General features: G+C 60.6%; 1 protein-coding gene across 9 annotated transcripts in view; it reads left to right on the top strand.

The window, feature by feature from the left end:
- HDAC4 (histone deacetylase 4) overlaps window positions 1-21,749 on the top strand; it is a 296,118-nt gene that overhangs the window by 252,084 nt on the left and 22,285 nt on the right. For 8 of the 9 annotated variants that reach the window (XM_044945379.2, XM_044945376.2, XM_044945383.2 and 5 more), the window contains 7 exons: window positions 1,806-1,926; window positions 7,525-7,571; window positions 11,360-11,467; window positions 13,566-13,621; window positions 14,956-15,043; window positions 16,523-16,642; window positions 17,318-17,415. In XM_044945379.2, coding sequence (XP_044801314.1) covers window positions 1,806-1,926; window positions 7,525-7,571; window positions 11,360-11,467; window positions 13,566-13,621; window positions 14,956-15,043; window positions 16,523-16,642; window positions 17,318-17,415 — 638 coding nt within the window. The remainder of the gene's footprint in view (window positions 1-1,805; window positions 1,927-7,524; window positions 7,572-11,359; window positions 11,468-13,565; window positions 13,622-14,955; window positions 15,044-16,522; window positions 16,643-17,317; window positions 17,416-21,749) is intronic. The other variant, XM_044945378.2, reaches the window with a different exon arrangement.

The raw sequence follows: 21,749 nt of genomic DNA, 5'->3' as shown, positions 1-21,749 counted from the left end.
GGGGTACCCGGGGTGAGAGACGCAGCCTGGGGGGGACCCGGGCGAGAGACGCAGCCTGGGGGGGACCCGGGCGAGAGACGCAGCCTGCGGGGGACCCGGGGTGAGAGACGCAGCCTGGGGGGGACCCGGGGTGAGAGACGCAGCCTGGGGGGGACCCGGGGTGAGAGACGCAGCCTGGGGGGGACCCGGGGTGAGAGACGCAGCCTGGGGGGTACCCGGGGTGAGAGACGCAGCCTGGGGGGGACCCGGGGTGAGAGACGCAGCCTGGGGGGGACCCGGGGTGAGAGACGCAGCCTGGGGGGTACCCGGGGTGAGAGACGCAGCCTGGGGGGGACCCGGGGTGAGAGACGCAGCCTGGGGGGTACCCGGGGCGAGAGACGCAGGCTGAGGGGGACCCGGGCGAGAGACGCAGCCTGAGGGGGACCCGGGGCGGGAGACGCAGGCTGAGGGGGGACCCGGGGTGAGAGACGCAGGCTGAGGGGGACCCGGGGTGAGAGACGCAGGCTGAGGCGGGGACCCGGGGTGTAGAGACAGGCTGAGGGGGACCCGGGTGAGACACAGGCTGAGGGGGACCCTGAGTGAGAGACACAGGCTGAGAGGGACCCGGGGTGAAGAGACACAGGCTGAGGGGGGACCGATCCGGGGTGGAGAGGTGCTCCATGCAGCATTATGCTTGTAGGCCAGGCCCGCCCTCTGCACACTTGGGAGCAGTCACCGTGCAAGGCATCTCCTGGTCCATAGGACACAGCTGTGGGACTTGACCCAAGGCAGGGGAGGTTAGGGGACCTGCCGTGCCATGACTTCCTGAGACCCTCAAGCCTCCAGCCAGTACCCCCACTCTATGGGTGGGCTCCCCTCTTTGAGCCACCTGGTGTGGAAGGTCATGGTGTGGGTGGGTCAGCCTCCCTGCCACCTTGTACCCCTTCACACTGGAAGCCAGGCCGCGAAAGCCTTGGCCACAGCCTGCCGGTCTCGGGCTCCCTGTCCTTGGCCCCCGGGCAGCAGGCAGGCGTCTCTGGGAGCCTGTCGCCCAGTTAGGAGTGGTTACAGGGCCCCCTGGGGGTTTCCATGGGAGTGCAGCTCCTGGTCCATGTCTGCCCAGCGTGCGTCTGGCCCAGAGAGCCCAAGGCCTCCCCCTGCACCCCGGAGTCCGGTTGGCTCTCCCTGCATTACTCCGACTCTCGGAAAGTGTAATGTGTCAACCGAAATCTTGCTTCACGAACTCCTCTGCTTCTGAAAGGTTAAGTAAATGTAGCTTAGCTCAACTCAAGAACAATGATGTTCATGGTAATTTCTGGGGAACATCTGAAAATAGCCAAAGATCTGAGGAATATCCAAAGTGAAGAAGCATGCAGACGGACACAACCTGGGGTGTCAGGCTGGTTATGGGCCGCCTTCCCCTCCAGGAAGGCTCTCGATACCCGGAGAGCTGGGTTCTGGCCTCGTGAGAGCTGAGCGCAGCCCCACGTGTGAGGCGGTTTCCGTCTATTTTAAGACCAGACAGTTGGAAAGCAAAATAACAAATTGATGCCAAATCATTGACGTGACAGTGAAGGCTAAAGCGTTGAAGGCTGGAATTATCTTTTTTTTCTTTTTCTAAAGCGTCTAAGTTGTAATTAAAGTATACGCCCTCTAAAATATTTCCCAAATATTTTTCAAATATCATGTGGGGTGGTGTTTGCTTTTGATTTCGCAACAACCAAGTCACACTGTGCTCATGCGCTCGTGAAATCCCGCTCCGTCGCGGGTGCTGGTTTGCTGCTGAGGCTGACGGCGGCGGCCTCCCGTCCCCTTTTGTCCCGCAGTGCATCCGCGGACGTAAGGCCACGCTGGAGGAGCTGCAGACGGTGCACTCGGAGACGCACGCCCTGCTCTACGGCACGAACCCCCTCAACAGGCAGAAACTGGACAGTAAGAAACTTCTAGGTATTTCAAGGCCTTCTTTACCTTTACCGCGAGGCTGCTCCTGGCCCGGCCCGCGTCTGAGGCCCCGCCGTCCCGCCCTCGGGGCCCTGGCTGGTGGCCGAGTGTCGCCCACCAGGTTGTGAGTGGGCAGCAGGGGCAGAGGCAGCCCTTCTCCGTGGTGCCCAGGCCAGGCTGTCAGGTGAGGGTCCGAGGAGGAACCCGCCCTTGGCGTTCATGTGGGCACTTGGCTTCCTGCTTTGCATCGGGCATGTTGGGGGGCAAGCGGGCTGAGCACCGCTGGTTTTGCGGAATCTCGACTAGCTGAGTTGTGACGGGCGAAGCTGGTCAGGGCCTGCAGCCACCACCCGGCCACCCCTTTCTGGGCCTGGAGTCCACCTGGGGACGCTCGTCCAGGCTCCTAGGGGGACAGAGGTGGCCTGAGCCTTTCCTGGGGGCTGGGGCTTCATCTGGAGCAGGCAACCCCCCAGATGAAGTGGCGGGATCTGGGCCTGGTGGAAAGAACTCCTTCCCCCTAGGGAGGTGGTCAGGGTCCCCATAGGCAGGTGGGGCTGACAGACAGCTGGGGTGCCCAGGCCCGCAAGGGCAGAGCCCCCCATCAGAACACTTCCTGGACAGCTTCCGCCCACTATCACCACCACCGCTTCCTAATCATCTTGAGCCAGGACAGTTGCCAACCTGGGTTTCCCTGCCTGTCCCAGCCCCCTGGGGCGAGACGCCCTTCAGGGCGCTTCCCTGAGCCAAGGCAGGCAGAGAGGGTCCTGGAACCAGACTCTCGGGTCCCTCTGGGGTTGGGGGAGATAGGCCATGCCCTGTTTGCTCTCGTTTCTGGGGTGGACATGGAGCGGGTTGGCCCTGTGCCTGGCCCTCACTGCGTGAGTGTCACGCCTCCCTGGGGACCCTGCAGTGCGGCCCCACCACCTCCCTGTGCACCCACAGGCCCTGACTTCACCCCCTCGTGCACGCGGGAGACACATCTTCCCTGCTGGGCGCCTTGTAGGTGCTGAGCCCTTGGAAAGCACATAGCTGGAGGCGGGGTGCAATAGGAAATGTGCTCGGGTCTGGGCAGGGGACTGTGTGCAGTGACTGGGCTTTTAGATGTCAGAATCCATCACACTTGGGAGACAGGAGGGGGCTTGAGGCACAGAGCTGGGCGGCACATGCCAGGAAGTGGGTCCAGGGACAGACGCCCCCACCTCTGCCTGCTGTCAGCCAAATGACAGGGACTGCAGAGACCTGGCCCCGAGGTGCAGGCAGGCAGGACTCAGGGGACCAGGCCACAGGGCCTGAGAGGTCTCCATCACGTCCCCTTGGCGGCCTGGTAGCCCCAGACAGACAGGCAGGGGGCCCCTGGGCTGGGACAGACTCAGGCCCAGAGGAGGTGAGGCCACCGGCCCTCCCCTCTCCGTCCTGGGCTCCCGGCACACTGACCTTTACCCCCGGCAAAGATGGGGGACCTCCTTCAGGGTCCATCTGCCCAGACGGAGCTGACGGCGGGGCACCCCAACACGTCACACCCTGAGATCCTCGACAGTGGTGGTGACGGTGCCTGAGCCCGCCGTGTCCCCGGACCTGCCACCAGCTTCACACCCTCACCCTCAGCCAGAGCAGAAGGTCAGGGGTTGCGGGCCCCTGGGAAGGTGCTCACCACTCGGAGGCCAGACTTCTGGGAGTTGGCACAGAAGCCGAGACTGGCCTTTGAATCATTGGAGGGGAGGCACCATGTCCACAGAACGCGAGCAAAGACAAGAAACAGAAGAAAAAATAAAAACATTCGGGGGGAGTAATGTGAAACATGGTCTCGGAAATAGAGTTCTGGGCTGGACAGGACAGGGAGTCGAGGAACGTGACCAGGGCTGGACACCAGGAAGCCGGAGAAGAGAAGAAATACGAGGAGCGTCCCTAGTGTGCAGGCCCAGGAGCTTCTGGAGGACGTGGAGAGGAATGGCAAGCACTGGGGGGCCACGCAAGGGTCCCAGGATGGGAGGACCCTGCAGGGAGCACCCTGGAAAGCCTCAGAGCACAGGGGCAGACGCGAGCGGGAGGACCCTGCAGGGAGCACCCTGGAAAGCCTCAGAGCACAGGGGCAGACGCAAGCGGGAGGACCCTGCAGGGAGCACCCTGGAAAGCCTCAGAGCACAGGGGCAGACGCGAGCGGGAGGACCCTGCAGGGAGCACCCTGGAAAGCCTCAGAGCACAGGGGCAGACGCGAGCGGGAGGACCCTGCAGGGAGCACCCAGGAAAGCCTCAGAGCACAGGGCCAGACGCGAGCGGGAGGACCCTGCAGGGAGCACCCTGGAAAGCCTCAGAGCACAGGGCCAGACGCGAGCGGGAGGACCCTGCAGGGAGCACCCTGGAAAGCCTCAGAGCACAGGGCCAGACGCGAGCGGGAGGACCCTGCAGGGAGCACCCTGGAAAGCCTCAGAGCACAGGGCCAGACGCGAGCGGGAGGACCCTGCAGGGAGCATCCTGGAAAGCCTCAGAGCACAGGGCCAGACGCGAGCGTGCTGCTGCCTCCCAGGAAGAGGACCAGGGCTCCTGGGATCCAGGACGATGCTGGGCCGCGGCTGCAGGGCAAAGCCTGGCCAGCTCCGGGGAAGGCTCTTTCCAGTCTGAAGTCTCCAGCCAGCCAGGCTCAGGCACGTTGTCCAGACAAGCCCCTGCCCCAGAACTGGACTTGTGAGTTCAGGGTGCCAGCGTGGTGGGTAAGAGCCTCTGCCTGGTTCACGGCCAATGCCGCCTCGTGGTGGGAGGGGTGGGGAGCGCTTTCTTTATGAAGAGCACTGATCCCACTCATGAGGGCTCTGTCTTCACGGCTTAAAGCCGCTGCCAAAGGCCCCACCTCCCAGCGTCACACTAGGGTCAAAGTTCGACTTGTGAATCTGGGGACACATACACTGAAGCTGGACTAATCACAGAGGGCAGCCCTGGAGAATGAATGCTACCCCATTGGGTTTTCCAAAGCTCGACCACATGGTTTAGGATACCACACAAGAAAGCAGAAGGAGCCACGTGGGTTCACTTGGCGCAAAGCTGGGCAGGGCCCCGGTCCCCGTGGAGGGGCGCCCTGCTGTTCCCTCTCCCTCAGCTGAGGCCCTGTGCGGTGCAGACTGGACACAGACTCTTCAGTGTGGACAGCATCTTCCACTCGGCCCCTGAAGCACATCTGTGTCCTCTGAGCTTGGGAGGGGGTGTTGGAGTTGTCTAGGCCCCACACCCAGAGTCATGGGGAGAGGGGAGGGCAGGGTGGTCCAAGCTGGCCACTCCCAGGAAGGGGAGGACAGGGGACACTGAGGAGCCCAGAGGCCAGCCTATGGCACTGGAAGTGGTGTAGATACGGGCCGAAACATCTAGAAATGAGACGGCACCAGCGGGGGGCCCAGAGGAGAGGGCCCGGCCTGAGGCATGGTGGGGCTTGGTGGGAAGAAGCCCCCAAGGACAAAGATGGTGCAGCTAGGGGACAAAGTCAGTGGCCACGGAGGGAGGCGTGGAGCTGGCCAAGAGCAAGGTCTGCAGCCTGGCCCCGGATCCTCCAGGCAGCTCAGCTCCTTCCCCTGTGGAGCCCCGCTCCTGGAACGCTCTTCAGCACAGGTGGGGCTGCCCATGGGTCCCGTGGCAGCAGTGGGCTGCATATGCAGTCCCAGTAACCCCCACTTCTGTGGGCCTCAGGCCAGAGAGTGGTCGGACTACCTCCGAACACACCCCGCGGCCGCCAAGCCCACTCATGTCCTTTTCCGACCAGCGCAGGTCTTCCCAGCTCACCCTGATGCTCCACGTCCACCATCTTGGTCAGCCCACCCCTTTTGCGTGCCCATCCACCCGGCATGTGACGCTCGAGGGACAGGAGACAGGGTGATGGGGGAATGGTCCCCATGCTGGGGTGCAGGTGGACTCAAGTCCCCCACCAGGAGGATGGATGAGGTTTTCAAACTGGTTCCAACGTTTAAGGCAGGTGATCAGAAATGAGAGAGATGCCAGAACGGGGGTCACCGGGAAGAGTAAACGGGGGCGGGGTGTGGGGGATGAGCCGGGAGCTGTCTCTTCCCGCCCGCCGAGCCAGGCCCGCCCCCACGGGGTCCCTCCTCAGTACATCCGGGATCGTTCTCCCTGGAAGCCCCTCTGTTGCTGTGGTGTCTTTGTTGAAGTGCTCCTCCATCATCTCAGACCCCGATCCCTGCCCTCGGCAGCTGTGTGAGCGTGTGTAGTGTTTCTTTTATGAGCCAAGGGTATCGTCACACACACACACGTGTTGTGTGTGTTCCATTTACATTAATGACAGTACAGCCCGTTCTGTTTCCTCTTTCTCTACTGAGCTCTGTGTCATGCCGTGTGCCCTCATGGCCGTGAGCTCTGTGCCATGGCCGTGAGCTCTGTGTCATGATGTGCGCCGTAAGGATGCCCGGGCAGATAGCGTCTTACTGCTTGAGACCTGTTTACATGTCTGGTGACTGTCCTGCCATCGGGACATCTTTCTGCGTATCCCGACCTGGTGGTGACTGGTGACCCCGATGATGGTAACGGTGCCCCAACACTGCCCTGTGATCTCCCTGCCTCTTTCAGTTGAATCCGCACATTTCTAAGCCATGTGCAAAAAGACCTGTGTGGTTAGTGCAGGGCAGTGACGCGGCTTGGCCAGACTGATGTGGGCAGCAGACCCTGGAGGGAGCTGCCTGGTCACCGCCTTCTCACGGCAGCGAACTGCGGGGGAGCCTGGTCTGGTGGCTGAGGCTCACGGGTGCGGTAGGAGACGCTGCCATGCTCGCGGCCTCACAGAGAAGGGGGCTGGAGGCCGTGTGGCTCTGACAAGGGGCAGTTTGGGAACCACAGTCCAGAGCCCCAGTGGCAGGCGATGGGGGAGGCCCTGACCTGGAGGAGAGCAGTGTGCACAGGCAGGACAGGCCCACCATCTCAAGGGGCAGGGAAGGTCCCCAGCGTGGTCCCGGCCAGGAGCCCAGATGAGGTGGCCACAGGCCTTGCCTCCCTTTGGGGAGGGGCGACTTCTAGGCTGGTCGTCGGCCTGCACTGGGATCACACCGAGGAGGAAGACAGTCCCTGACCTTGTCCCTGGGTGGGGACAGTCCAAGCCTCACGGACCCTGCGCAGGCCTTCCTGGATGGCCAGCCCCAAGGCTGTGTGGTTTCTTAGCTGGGCACATCCCAGTGAATCCGGAACACTCCTGCATGGGGAGGGGGGCCTGCCGTGACTCGCATTCCACGTCTAAAGGGCTCCCCCGGGATGGGGCAGGGGCAGCGATAACCCCAGGCCTCCTGCTCACTGCTGGGGAGGGCGGCAGTCAGAGCTCAGGGCTGAGAGCGCGTGCTGGGGGCAGAGGCTCTGGACGCTGCCGCTCAGGTGGCTCTCTGCCAGGTGCACAGCTCGGGCTGGGAGCAGAAGCCCCCATCGGGCTCCTCGCCCCTTGAGGAGCAGCTGCTGCCCAGGGGAAGGTGGGGTCTCTCCCCGGGGCTGGGCCCGCTCAGCCTGGGACCCTCTGCTGGCCAGGTGTTGCCCTGGCAGCCGCACATGCCCCCTTGGTGGGCACACTGCGTCCCCACTAGTGGCTGGCGACCACGCCACCTGACCCGGGCTCTCTCCTCCCCGCAGGCTCACTAACATCCGTGTTCGTCAGGCTGCCCTGCGGTGGTGTCGGGGTAAGTGTTTCTTTAATGTGTAAATAACGTCCTGTTTGTTCTCGGGGTCCCGATGGTCATAGAAACCGCCGCCCCACTCTCCGAAGAGCAGGTAATTGCTGCCAGGTGTTTTCCATAAACAGGGTCCACGGGGCGGGGCCGCCCCACCAGGCACACGTGCGGCTTCAAAGGCCCCGTGAGCCTGTGAGCATTTTGATGGTGGGTCTGGGGCACCGTCCTCCGGGGAAGGCCGTCTGGCAGCAGGGCTGGCTTCAGGAAACGGGATCTGGTGTGCGGCCCATCTCATCCAACCCGCCCAGCCGCGGTCCCCGTGGTCCGGCTCAGCTTGCGAATCCCATCGCCTCATGGGAGCATGTCGACCCCGATCCCAGAGCCGAGCTCCAGCCCGAAGCCCCCGATGCCACTCTGACCGCGGGCACGAAGTTTATGGGCCATGAGAGGTGGGCAGAGCTGTGGCCCTGGGGTCAAGCCCTTGAGCAGAGGTGCATGGGCAGACACACAGGAGAACTAGGGTCTGTGTTTCACCCCGGCTCTCCCTGCCCGTGGTGGGGGCGCTGAACCTGTCTGGGCGCCCAGCTGCCCCCCAGCACAGCCAGAGCTTCTCCTTCATTCAGGGGGGCTGCCCCCCAACCTACCGGCCTCTGGATGAGGAAGGGCGCGGGCAAGGAGAGTGTGCTTGGTTTGGGGGTCAGAGCAGCCCCCTCCCAGCCAGCCTGCTGGCCGTGGAGCTCAGCGGCCTGTCCTGGTCCCAGAGAGCCCAGAGGCCCCAGTGGGCACAAAGGCCTCCCTGCTGGAACTGCGCAGCGGTCGAAGGTCCGCGTAATGACAGATCGCACGGCGGAGCCCAGGTCTGGATTCTGTTATGGAAATGAAACAAAATTGTTTTCTTCCTGAGTCTTTACAAAAATTGCTGCTTTGAAAATTATCCCGTCAGAAAGAGAATAAACGGCATTTATTCATACCACCACCAGGCCCTCCTAGAGTTATTGTATTTTGTATTGTAAATAGGCTGCAATCTCTTAATTCGGGGCAAATTTTTGGCCAGACTTGAAAAGGTTTGGATCTGCACTGCCCTGTAGCCGCTCCGCGCGAGGCAGGATTTATAATCCGCAAACGAAAGCGAAATGGGGCCTGGGGGCTGGGGCCTTGAGCCAGGCGACCCCTCCCCAGTGTGGAGTCCAGGTCCCACCCCACCACGACGGGCTGTGGCACCCACCTCCACGTCCAGGCACAGAAACGCGCAGGAGCACGGAGACCTGGAGAGTCTTACCAAGAGGAGCCAGGTCAAGAGGGGAGTCCGTCAGAGTAATCGGGGGAGTGTGAGCCGTGCAGTGTCCAAGGGGACTGTTCACTCCCAACTGTCTGCTGTAATTACTCCTAACAGGAGGGCTTCCCTGGTGGCTCAGATGGTAAAGAATCCGCCTGCAATGCAGGAGACCCAGCTTCTGTCTTTGGGTCGGGACGATCCCCTGGAGGAGGGCATGGCAACCCACTCCAGGATTCTTGCCTGAAGAATCCCATGGACAGAGGAGCCTGGCGGGCTGCAGTCCTCAGGGTCGCACAGAGTCGGACACAACTGAGCTACTGACACAGACAGACGGGCAGGGCCTCGGTGCCCGCCCTCCTGCCAGGCTCAGCGGGGCCTGGCCACACCACTGGCGCAGCCGCAGCCCTCCTGGGCCTCAGTGTCTCCTTCCAGACCCGAGGGCCAGCGCCCGGGGTGTCGGGGTGGCCACGGAGACCCCAGGCACCCAGGTGTGGTTGGGAGGGTGTGGGCCAGCTGTGGAGACCAGGAAGGAAAGGTCACTCAAGTGAACATCCAAGTGGTGTAATGGAGGTTTTTCTTGTTTTACACTTTTCCCCCCCTAAACCAAGTTGACAGCAACTTCTGCTTTGCTCTCCTCCCGATTTTTGCATTTTTATTCCAGCCCTGACCTGGCTAGAGGGGGCAGCCCCTCGCAGGCCCTGGGGGCCCACAGCCCACCCAGAAGGGCCACCCCGAGTGTCCGTTTGAAACCTCCATGTGAGGTCTCCCCAGCTGTCCTCCCGTCCACCTTCGCTGTGGGGAACTGTGGAGGAATCGGGCGGTGGGCCGTTTCCCCCACCTCCACCACTCCCGTGTGTGGCAGTCACCCCGAGCGGGGCCACCTCTGCGGTGTCGCACTCCCAGCGCCCTCCCTGGAGCCTCGTTCTTCTGGAACTCAGGGCTCCAAGCCCCCCATCCGCGTGGGTCCATGGGGAGCTGCTGGCCAGCAGCTGGAGGCCCCGAGGCAGTGCAGATCACCATCAGTTTCTCGGGCGGCAGTGGCAGCCTGCGGTCTTGCAGTGTGGGGCTTGGGGTCTGTCCCTTACCCTGGACACAAGGTAACATGGGAGCTTCTGGGCCCTCGAGACAAGCGCAGAGCACAAAGACCCTTCACTGAACGCGAAGTGTCGGTCCATTTTACCCCCTGGCTCTGGTTACTTAGCCGAAAGCCCAAGTTACTACATTTGGAGGAGAAAGAATCTGAGTGGTTTTTTGCCCAAACCGCCCCTGAGTATCAGGGATGGTACTCTTATGGACTGCAGCACATGCCTGGGACTCCCATGCCCTTCTTAGAGAGGGCTCTGGGAAGCCTGAGTGACAAGCTGTCCACCTGGAGTGGAGTCTGCAGGGCCTGTGAGAACCTGCTGCCCACGGCAACCCTTTCCAAGCCCTGAATGCTCGGGGCCCAGACACAGGGGCTGAGCTGCAGGTGAGGGTCTGGCACCCCGCCCCCGCCAGGGTCGGCGCCCAGGCCCTGATCATTACGTGGGATGGATGGGTTTCTTTCAATGAAGTCTTGAGGCTTCATCTTCAAAGCAAGATGATTTAAAATACATTTACGAGCGGTTCGAGCTATTTCCTGAGGAGCGTTATTCCGTGCGGGCTCTTCTTTTCAATGACCAAACCGCTGTGTTCTTTAAATAGCTTCCAAATGTCAGAAGAACGCTCTGCACTTAGTCCGGTCTCCGCAGCATTAATATTCAACGTTCAAAGACAGGCTTCTGTTCTAAATAATGGTGTGCTGTTATTCATTGCAGTAGCCTCTCAACTAGAATATTGGGGACCAGTTACTTCAGCTCAAGCATCAGTTCAATAAAATCAACATGAGAGCCGGCCTTCCCAGAGGCTAGGCTGGGGATCTTCCCAACCCAGGGATCAAACCCCATTCTCCCACATCGCAGGCAGATTTCTTTACCATCTGAGCCACCAGCAAAGCAGGAGATACAGGTTCGATCCCTGGGTTGGGAAGATCCCCTGGAGAAGGAAATGGCAACCTGCTCTTCTTGCCTGGGAAATCCCATGGACAGAGGAGCCTGGCGTGCTGCAGTCCATAAGAGTCGGACACAACTGAACAGCGAACAGCTGATTCTAACCCTTCTTAACATTTGCTTCTGTTGACTGTGAGTGTAACTCAGCTGCAGTTGCAGTTTAAAAAAAGAGGTTGGGGGAGCTAGGTAACCTTGACATCACCACTCTTAGCTTGGAGTCACTTGGAGCCACTGAGAAAAGAAATGACACCTCAGAAAGGAGTGAGAACGCAGGTGTGCTAATTTGGGTGCATTTACCATTCTTTTCTTGTTTAGTATTTTTTGGCGTGTCTTCAAAAAAAAAAGTAAGCTGGAATGTGAGCCGTGTTCTGTAATTAGGGAGAGACGAGACCCTCCAGTTTCAGAGGCAGAGCACAGAGGACATGGCTGGGCGGCGGCGGGGGCGGTGTGACCCTCGGGGCACCGGGCTCACCGCAGGCGCGCTCTCTCCGCAGGTGGACAGTGACACCATATGGAACGAGGTGCACTCGTCAGGGGCCGCCCGCCTGGCCGTGGGCTGTGTGGTGGAGCTGGTCTTCAAGGTGGCCACGGGGGAGCTGAAGGTCAGTGAGGACCCGCAGGAGGGGCTTGGGGTGGGGGGAGAGTGCCCGGGGAGGGGGCAGCCGGCCGCCTCTGCTCCCCACTTCTGCAGGGCACCGGGCAGCTGCGAGGGGGGCAGGGCGCCCAAGTCTGTCCCCACCGTTGACCTGCAGGAGACCCTGCCCCTTGTGAGAACACACAGAGCCACGCAGCGGTTCTCAGCGAGGCCGATCTTGGAGTCCCGCCCTCTCACGGTGGCTGAAAGACCAGGAGAGCTTTTGTCCATAGGAGTTGTATCATCCATGGCTGACTAGTCATCAGAGATTGAAAAAGGAAGCTTTGTAAATATTTATTAATTTAAAAATAATAGTACATCTGGCTTCGTGGCTCAGCTGGGATCGTCATACCCGCTTCTGCATCCATGGCTGGCGACACGCGGCCTTGGTTGAAGCACACGGAGGCACCCCAGCCTGGCATAGAGCAGGGCAAGGGCAGGGGGTCCTCAGGGGACTGCAGGCCTGCGTCTCTGACCCTACACCCCAGCCTGGCATAGAGCAGGGCGAGGGCAGGGGGTCCTCAGGGGACTGCAGGCCTGCGTCTCTGACCCTACACCCCAGCCTGGCATAGAGCAGGGCGAGGGCAGGGGGTCCTCAGGGGACTGCAGGTCTGCGTCTCTGACCCTACACTCCAGCCTGGCATAGAGCAGGGCGAGGGGAGAGGGTCCTCAGGGGACTGCAGGTCTGCGTCTCTGACCCTACACCCCAGTTTAGCGAGGGGTGCTGTCCTGAAGATGTGTTGCTGTGTAGACCCTGAAACACACCAGCGGCCTCTGTCCTCCTGCTTTATGAGGGGCCCCGTACCCTGAGCACGTCATTTTATCCTGACTTTGCACCGTGGTCGGTTATCCAGAGATGAGGGGTCACGGAGGGCCCCAGAGCCTTCAGTCGCCTCTTCCTAGGCAGTGTGCACTGCGGCCCACACCCTGGGAACCGTGCCTGTCACCTCCCGTCTCGTCAGGAGGGTCTCCTCTGCACAGGGATTTTTACCAGGAAGCTCAGATCCCACGCTGACCGCAGTCTCGTTCTCCCCGAGATGACAGCCCCGCCGGGCTGGTTACACATCCCCTGTCTTTCTGTATGGGCGTTAAAGAGATGTCAAGGTTTAATGACGTTGATAAGTTTCACTGCTTCCTCAGGGCGCTGGCATGGAGCTGCCGCTCCCCTGGGAACCTGTGTGCTCCCCCCCCCACCACACCCGCCGCCGGTCAGCTCTCAGCTACACGGGAGTGGGGGTACTGGAGAGGCCCGGGGTGTGGGGTCCTGTCCAGGGATGGGGAGATGGTTGGGCGGTGCCGAGGAGGGGCTCCCACCAAGTGCACCCCCAGCCCAGTCTCCGCAGAAGGCTGGGCACACTTCCCATGCCTGGCCAGCGTGGTCCATGGCCCTGGGGGCTCCGTTGCAGACCTTGACCACACAGCTTCCTGGGCTTGCAAGACCGGGCGTGCTGGTCTAAACCGTCTTTATTACGGCGGCTGCAGGATGGTTTGCAGATGGTCCTTTTAAAGCATAAGTGATTTCGGGGCCTGGAGGGGGCAGCCTGCAGCTCTTCTCCAGCCTGTAGACTTTGCTCGCAGGCGATAGTGGTCCTTTTTTCGCACTGCCCAGTCCCCGGGGAGCTGAGCCGCAGAGACAGCAGGGAAGCTGACATTACGGCCCAACCAGGGAGCAGCCAAGCCCCGTCAGATTCATTTGCTCCAGCGTTCCCATCCAGTTACTTCCTGCTGGTTATAATCAGAGCAGGGCCACAGGCGCCCCTTCCCCTCCTTCCCAGACTGCCCCGCTCAGCAGCCTACAGCCTGGCCAGCAGACTGTTGCGGGTGGAAAGCCAGGAGCGAGCTGGCCTTTTGTCTCAGTGATCTGTGATGGCAGCAGGCGTCTCGCAGAAGGGACCTGGCGCCTCCTAAGCGCTCCAGGGAGCCCTGGGTCCTGCCCGCGTCTGCGCCCGGGGCTGGTGGGAAACCATGCAGACTCGGCCTGTGCTCAAGGGCAGTCTGTGATCTTTTTCTCACTGACCTGAAACCAATCTTCTGTCCCTGTCTCTCCCCGCTGGTGTTGTGCCTAGAATGGCTTTGCTGTGGTCCGCCCTCCAGGACACCACGCAGAGGAGAGCACGCCCATGTAAGTGGACACATGGTCGCTCACGGGCAGGGGACACACGGCTGTCTCACACCCCTCCCGTGTGCCGGGCCAGCAGGATGTGCAGCTGGAGTTGGCTGTGACTCTGGAAAGATGCGGGTTGGGGTGGCGGGGGGCACAGAGGGGAGGCCGAGGGTGCAGAAGTGAGTCCAGAGGCGCCACCTCCATGTCTAGCCCAGGAACAAGCCCAGGAAAGGGAACATCAGCTGTCCCAGGAGGAGTTCAGGGGGCGCGTCCTTGCTCTAGACCTCGGGTCTGCTCACGTGTGGCCTTCCAGCCGACCTGCTCATGCTCTGGTACCGTGAGGCTCAAGTCGCCAGGCCACGACCACAGTGGTCAGCTGTCCAGCCTGTGTTTCAGGTTGTGGAGCTGGCCTAGGTGGCGGGGGTGGCGTGTGGACTCGGGGCCCACCCCTGTCCAGAAGCCCCTGCAGGAGTCACAGGACTTGACCCCACAAGTTGTGCCCAAAGTGGACCCAGGAAACCCTCAGCAAGTGCCATATGGGGCTTCTACCCGGGGCCTGAGACAGAAGACTCAGGGTTGGGGTCATCAGGAGGAGGCGACGGGCGGAGCCTGGAAGGCTGAGCACCGGCCCGTTGGCGGGTGAGGCACACGCATGCAGACAGAGCCGCAGGGAGAAGCAGGAAGCACGCAGGCAGGGAGCCACCTTGACCCCAGTGGGGCGTCGGGACGCGGCTGCAGCAAGGGCCCTTGCTGTGGAGGGAGCTGTCGCCACCCGCGTGCGTCCCTCCCTGGCCCAGGACAGTCCGCGTGACCCAGCAGCGGGTGCTGACCGACTGGGTATCTGCTCTGAGGTCACCTTTCTAATCTGAGTCTGGCTTGTCACATATTCTAGAGAGTGGGCTCAGGGGGACCCAGATGGAGCCTGGAGGAGTCTCGTCGCTGGAGGCTGTCTTGGGGGTCCAGAGGCCAGCAAGGCAGGAGAGGCTACGGGTGCTTGGTACCCCTTCCAGACAGCCAGCCTGCACCCCCAAAACAAACCCACCTAGGCTTCTCAGCTCCTGTTCAGGTTTAGGAGATTTTCATTTTTACTCAACTCACTTTCTTAGCTTGTTTTTCCCATCCTCTCGAAGCCTCTCTAGAATCATTGTATACATCCTAGAACACAGAAAGATAAGCGGGGAGCGAGTAAAATAGTAACTTCTGTGTTCCGTGGGCCTTCGTGCCTCTTGGGAGGCTGGTCAGTGCATGTCCCAGGAGGTGTCCTCGGGATTCTCGAGTGTTCTCGTACAAGCTGTGTACAAACTAATCAGAGCCCACAGTTTGTCTCCGTTTCTCCTGATTCTCCCCTGTAGGGGGTTCTGCTACTTCAACTCCGTGGCCATCGCTGCCAAGCTTCTCCAGCAAAGGCTGAGCGTGAGCAAGACCCTCGTGGTGGACTGGGTGAGTTGGAGGGCCCTGGGGCACTTCTAGCTTGTCCCTACCCAAGCCCCGCTCCAGCAGGCAGAGGGAAGGCAGGCTTTCCCACCTCCGCTGACGACTGGATTTGCGGATCTGCACTTTGTGGAAACTCCCTCAAAGGTGCAGAAAGTAAAAGCCCAAACCCGAGGAGTGTGCCAGCTCCTACCAGCCGGTCCTATCAGTGACCCTGGTTCTGAAGTGTCCGGAGACAGGCCGGTGGTTGAGGGCAGCACCTAGAGGGTGGTCTTGCCAAACCTCGTAGGAGGGTGGGGGGCAGGCGGGGCTCGTGGGCCCTTGGCACTGACGGCGGCCCGGCCAGCTGCCTCTCTGTCACTCCTGCTTCTGCCGGGTGACCCGGTTTTTACCAATGTAACCCCCTGCCCCATTTTCGCACATGACGGGCCGCTTCTGACAGTGCCCTGCCTCAAAGGGTACAGTCTATGAAAAACGCTGTAGAATAACTGAATTCCAGAAGTAGGAGGTGGGTACTCAAGGTGTTCACTTTATTATTGTTTTTCAAGCCATAGATGGCAAGGGGAGGGGAGAAAATTCCCTTTGGAGTTTATGATCCATTTCATAATTTTTTTAGTTAAAAAAAAATCAGATACTTCAGGCGGGATTATCCTTTATGCTGCAGAGTTCCTCCTGGGTTTGGGAAAAGTAAAACCGGGACACCCCAAGCTCCAGGCGCTTGTGCCGGGGCTGCAGGGCATGGGCTGCTGACCCTGGTCCTCACACGCCCAGTGCCTGCTCCATTCAGCCCAGGGAGCCCGCTTTAGCCCCCCGTGGGGAGCAGTCAGAGATGCTGGGGGCGTGAAGCCCCTGGAGAAGGCGGGCGCTCGCCGGCTGCCATCCAGGGCTGTGCCAGAGGCTCTGCTGTGGCCACAGACGGCAGCGGGCGGCACCTGCCCCGCCCTCACCCTCGGGCCTCTGTGGAGTGCGGCTGGTCCCCCGCTTCCAGCTGTCCTTCTGTGTTTTCTCCAATGAGCTCAGACAGCATTCAGGCGCGGATTCTCAGCAGTTCCTGGGCTGAAAACCGCGGTTCGTCTGCAGCCCGCAGCTCACGCAGTGGCCGCCAGCCACCCACTCGTGTGGCTTGGCACCCTGCTCAGGGCCTGGCACCCCCGGTGTCCAGGGTCTGCCCCCAGCTCTCAGCCCCTGGTGGAGCCGGCTCTGCGCCCGCGCTCCCGAGTGGGCAGCCGGGAGCCGCAGGCTGGCAGGAAGGGCGTTCAGTCCAGGAGTGACTCTGCTGCAAGCCCCCCCCCCTGAGCCCCAGGCTCGGGGCAAGACTCTGATCAAACGACCCTGCCTGGAAGCAGCAGCCCCCGGGGCAGTGAGGCACCCTGCAAACCTGCCGCAGGCCGGGCCCTGAGAGCCCCGGGCCAGGGCGCTTGCCCCCGCTGGGCGGGAGGTGCTGGCTCGCGGGAGGGCGCCAGCGCTGAGCACCCCCCGCCCCCACAGGACGTGCACCATGGCAACGGGACCCAGCAGGCCTTCTACAGCGACCCCCGCGTGCTCTACATCTCCCTGCACCGCTACGACGACGGCAACTTCTTCCCGGGCAGCGGCGCGCCTGACGAGGTGAGCGGGGCTCTGTCCACGGGCGCAGCCTGGGGGCTGGGGGCACGCCCGTGAGCAGAGGGGGCCCGGCGTGACGGGGGGAAGCCGTCAGCCCGGATCCCTCAGGTGTGCCATGCGGCCACGTCTGGTCCGTGTGCCCCCACAGGCTGCGTCTGGTCCGTGTGCAGACGACATCCTGGGAAGCCTGGCTCTAGCCTGGGCAGGCCGAGGGCTTGGGCCAGTGGGCGCGGGCGCCCTCGCCCTCGGGAGGGGCTGCTACACAGTCACCACGTGTGTCCAGGGCGGCGGCCCTCTCGCCGGTCGGGTGCCCACAGTGGGCTCCCGGGTGACCCCCGAGACTCCAGCGAAGGTCCCTGTTCTGAGCAGAGAAGCCCGACAGTGGGCAATCCCGTCCAAGGAGAAAGACGGGCCCGCCCGCCTCGGGGTCTCGTCCTGGAAGGGACGTCAGGGCAGACGGCCAGCTCGCAGCGGTCCCTGCGGCCCTTCACGGTGTGGCCCCTCCCTCAGGCAGGGCACACGGCCCCCACACTCTGCACGTGCGGGGGAATGGGGTTCCTGCCTCTGAAAACGCCCCATCCTGAGAGGCAGCGTGTTGGGGGTGAATGGGTGGGCGAGGGGCACACCCCAAGGGCCGCCCAGGTCGGGTCATGGCACGCATTTCTCTCCTCCGTGCAGGTGGGCACAGGCGCCGGCGTGGGCTTTAACGTCAACATGGCTTTCACCGGCGGCCTGGACCCCCCCATGGGAGACGCAGAGTACCTCGCGGCCTTCAGGTGAGGGTCCTGGCTCCCGCCCCATGGGGCACTTAGGGAGCAGTCGGGAGCCCCGCGCTCTCCCCTGGCCTTCGCCCTCCCTCGCGAGCGCCCCCTCCCCTGGGCAGGGCTGCGTGCTGGCACTGCAGGTACCGGCCTTGCTGCCTCTGCGTTTTGGGGCATGAACCCCAAGGCTTCTCACACTCTGCTCTTCAGGCCAGAGGTGGCATCCCCAAGACTGCTTCTCACCTTCCGTCTGCAGGGTTCCCGTCTCGTGCGTCTCATGGAAACCAGGACTCCGTCTGGGGTCTCAATAGTAAGAAAGTGAGGGAGGCTGGGGGAAGGTGTCAGAAAGCATGAGGTTAAGGAGAATCGGGTGCTGCGGTCTGAAAAGGCTCCTGATCTCCTAATTCTTCTCTCAAAAAACCTTCTGTGAGATGATGGGAAACAGAAGTGAACATCCCTCCTCTGCTGACATAAAAATCGGGAGGTGACTCCCCCGGTCACCCCGGTTCCGTCGTGTTAGGCTGGGCTGGGGGAGTCGGGTACAAGGCAATTCTGTAAAGCCGTCTTTGCTCCTGTCATCGAGCCGTGCTTTCTGCTTCGATCTGGGCCACACTGAAGGGACTCCTGGGGCCGGTAGCACTAACCAGCTACCTCCTGGTTAGTAGGAGATTAGTAGGAGGAAACCCCTCCTCCTGTTGCGGTCGGAGCAAGTGGCTGGAGGGCAGGGGGCGGGGAACAGGGGGGCAGTCCCTGGCAAGTGTGCGTCCAGGGCCCCTTGGAAGGAGGAAAGTTTTCATCAGTAGCAAAGCCCAACAGACCTTCCGTCTTTGTTTGAGACATGGCCTCTGCACCTGGCTTTGGAGTCCATCAAGTTTCCAAGGGACTTTCCTTCCTTCCTCTTGAGTGCGTGCTCTGGTTGTCCTGCATGCGGGCACGTGTGTGTGTGTGTGATGTGCCTGTATCTGTGTGTGTGTGTGTGTGATGTGCCTGTATCTGTGTGTGTGTGTGTGATGTGCCTGTATCTGTGTGTGTGTGTGTGTGATGTGCCTGTATCTGTGTGTGTGTGTGTGTGTGATGTGCCTGTATCTGTGTGTGTGTGTGTGATGTGCCTGTATCTGTGTGTGTGTGTGTGATGTGCCTGTATCTGTGTGTGTGTGTGTGATGTGCCTGTATCTGTGTGTGTGTCTGATGTGCCTGTATCTGTGTGTGTGTGTGTGTTGTGTCTGTATCTGTGTGTGTGTGATGTGCCTGTATCTATGTGTGTGTGTGTGATGTGCCTGTATCTATGTGTGTGTGTGTGATGTGCCTGTATCTGTGTGTGTGTGTGTGATGTGCCTGTATCTGTATGTGTGTGTGTGATGTGTCTGTATCTGTGTGTGTGTGATGTGCCTGTATCTGTATGTGTGTGTGTGATGTGCCTGTATCTGTATGTGTGTGTGTGATGTGCCTGTATCTGTGTGTGTGTGTGTGTGTGATGTGCCTGTATCTGTGTGTGTGTGTGTGTGTGATGTGCCTGTATCTATGTGTGTGTGTGTGATGTGCCTGTATCTATGTGTGTGTGTGTGATGTGCCTGTATCTGTGTGTGTGTGTGTGTGATGTGCCTGTATCTGTGTGTGTGTGTGTGATGTGCCTGTACCTGTGTGTGTGTGTGTGATGTGCCTGTATCTGTGTGTGTGTGTGTGATGTGCCTGTATCTGTGTGTGTGTGTGTGATGTGCCTGTATCTGTGTGTGTGTGATGTGCCTGTATCTGTATGTGTGTGTGTGATGTGCCTGTATCTGTGTGTGTGTGTGTGTGATGTGCCTGTATCTGTGTGTGTGTGTGTGATGTGCCTGTATCTGTATGTGTGTGTGTGATGTGTCTGTATCTGTGTGTGTGTGATGTGCCTGTATCTGTATGTGTGTGTGTGATGTGCCTGTATCTGTGTGTGTGTGTCTGTGTGTGCCTGTATCTGTGTGTGTGTGTGTGTGCGGGTGTGACCCACCTGTGTGTGTGTGTGTGGGCATGCATGTGTGTGCACATGGGCATGTGTGTGGAGGCGCGCATGGATGTGAGCACGGCTGTGTCCCGCCTGCAGCTGAGATCCTAGCGAGGGCCAGGCCATCAGAGCTTGGCTGAGGGCCCTCCCTGCCGCCAGCCTTGGTCTGGGCTCTGGGTGGGGTAGCCGTAGGGGTCACACGACCCATCACAGCATCTGCCCCCTCATCTGCGCCCCAGCCTCAGGGGCAGCTGTCTGGGTCTAGGGATGCAGAGGCCGGGCCCCAAGGAGGGGCTCCGCCGCCATGAGGCCCCGTCGCCTGCCACTTGGTTCCCACAAACGGTGGCTCAAGCGACGAGCTGCGCAGACAGTGAGAGCGGCCGGTTCAGACAGGACCCCATCGCCTCCTCAGAAGTCCCGCGGGGTCGCCACCCGGACCACTCTCTCCTCCAATCTCAGTGGCTTAATGCTCTTGTTTCCTCTTCCTCTTGGTAAGGTGTAATGCAATCGTGACATTGTCCCCCCCTTACTTAGGGGAGAAGGACTCCCCCCAGACAGACACCACATCTGAAAACCGCTCACATACACGGTTAAATGTCAGCTTCAGGAAATCAGAACTGGCCTCTGTGGAGGCCATCACCGCCTGCCCCGGGACGCCCTCCAGCCCCACCCCGAGAACTGGCCCTCCTCAGGGGCTTCCTGGGGAAGAAAGTGTCTGGACTCGGCCCTGAGAGGCATGAATACAGCCCAGTGACCTCTGATGCCTCAGGGGACCCGGCATGGCTGAATTCTGGTGGAGGCTGTCTTGAAACTATGGGTTAAAGTGGTAAAAATGGCGGTTCCCTCTTCCTTCAGACCAGGTTCCGACTAAACCGGCCTCCAGGGCTGTCTCAGGGTGCTGGGCACGCTGATGGGGTGGAAAAGCGGGCAGGAGGCGGGTCCTGGGGGTCGCCCCCTCCCCGCCCGCCAGCATTACGATGGACCCCTCACCCAGAGTTGCTGTTGATGTCCCGTTTTAATCTCCTGCCAAGTGTATACATGGTGATGCCCTATCAAGTGAACTTTTTAAAGCTCAAATAGCCTCTTTGAAAAGGAAAATTGTTTCAGGGTTTTTTTCTTTTATTGATTTTAATGTAAAATAGCACTTTGAAGTTTACAATTTATGGTTCCCTGGGCATCGATCGGAGTGGGGAAGGAGGGTCAGAAGCTGTTTCCCCTCCTCTGCCCGCTCCCCGGGGGCCCGGACGACGCTCGCCCCATGCCTTCCAGGCGGCACCTTCTGCTGAGACCCATGCCTGCCTTGTTGCATTTCAGGAGATCAAGCCCGAGATGAAGAAGAGATAAGAAAATTGCCCCTAATGAAAGCCAGAGGCAGCAGCACTTTCTCCCGGGCCTGAGACTCTGGGAGAAAAGGGGACCTTAATTCAAACCAGCCAGGCCAGCAGCTTTGAAGTCTGCTGAGCAGCGGAGGCCTCCGGGCCAGGAGATCCTGGTGTACTTTTCTTAACCCCTCACTTCCCTGCCGCCTGGCAGTGCGGGGTGCAGGGGCCGGGACTGCTGCTGCCCTCAGAGCAATGTGTGGGGGGAAAGGTCGTGTTAACAAAGGTGCTCAAGGATGGTGGAGCCGGACCATCCCAGAGATGGTGGAGCCAGGACTGCTCATGCTTTCAGAGCCCAGTATGGGGTACAGGCCGTGATATAAAGGTGCTCAGGGATGGTGGAGCAGGGACTGCTCCTGCTCTCACAGTGCCCTGTGGGAGGAAAGGCCGTGTTATAAAAGTTATCAGAGATGCTGGTGAAACTGCCTGTTTGCAAGTGGAAGTCTTCCTCTCTGAGTGAGGTCGGCCTCTATTCTGAGCAGCTGAGCAGGTTCATTTCATTTACCCAACCTTTGAAGCCCTTCAGGAAGGTTGAGGGGCTTTTGTTTCTTCCATGTTCTTTTTTTTTTAAAACACTGGTTGGTTGTTGTTGAGCTAAACTATACATAAAATTTGACCCTCTGAAACACGTGCGAACGTCTAGTTCGAGGCGCTGGCTGCGTTCACGATAGCGTGTCTGCTCCGGGGAGACTGTCCCTGAGGGCCCAGCCCCTGGGGGCCGTGAACACACCCACCTGGACTCCTCTAGCAGCCACTGTAGCTCTTCAGGGGCATCCAGGTCTTCTCGGCAGAGTGTTTATCCGAGGACATTTCTACTGCAATGATCTTAGAAGCAGAAGATAGAAGTAAAACCTCGGAGTTGAGCGATGCCGTGTTTAGCCCGCGGTCACTGCACCCATGTACAGGTTGGGGGTGCACACGCCTGTCCTCGTGGGTGGCAGGGCCCCAGGTGAGGTGGGCCTGTGCCGATGGCGTGCGGCGTCCTCCTGCCC

The sequence above is a fragment of the Bubalus bubalis genome, chromosome 6 (genome assembly GCF_019923935.1).
Source record: "Bubalus bubalis isolate 160015118507 breed Murrah chromosome 6, NDDB_SH_1, whole genome shotgun sequence".
Taxonomy (NCBI): Eukaryota; Metazoa; Chordata; class Mammalia; order Artiodactyla; family Bovidae; genus Bubalus; species Bubalus bubalis.
Note: the sequence above shows the minus strand (reverse complement) of the source record. Positions and strands in the feature narration are given on the sequence as shown.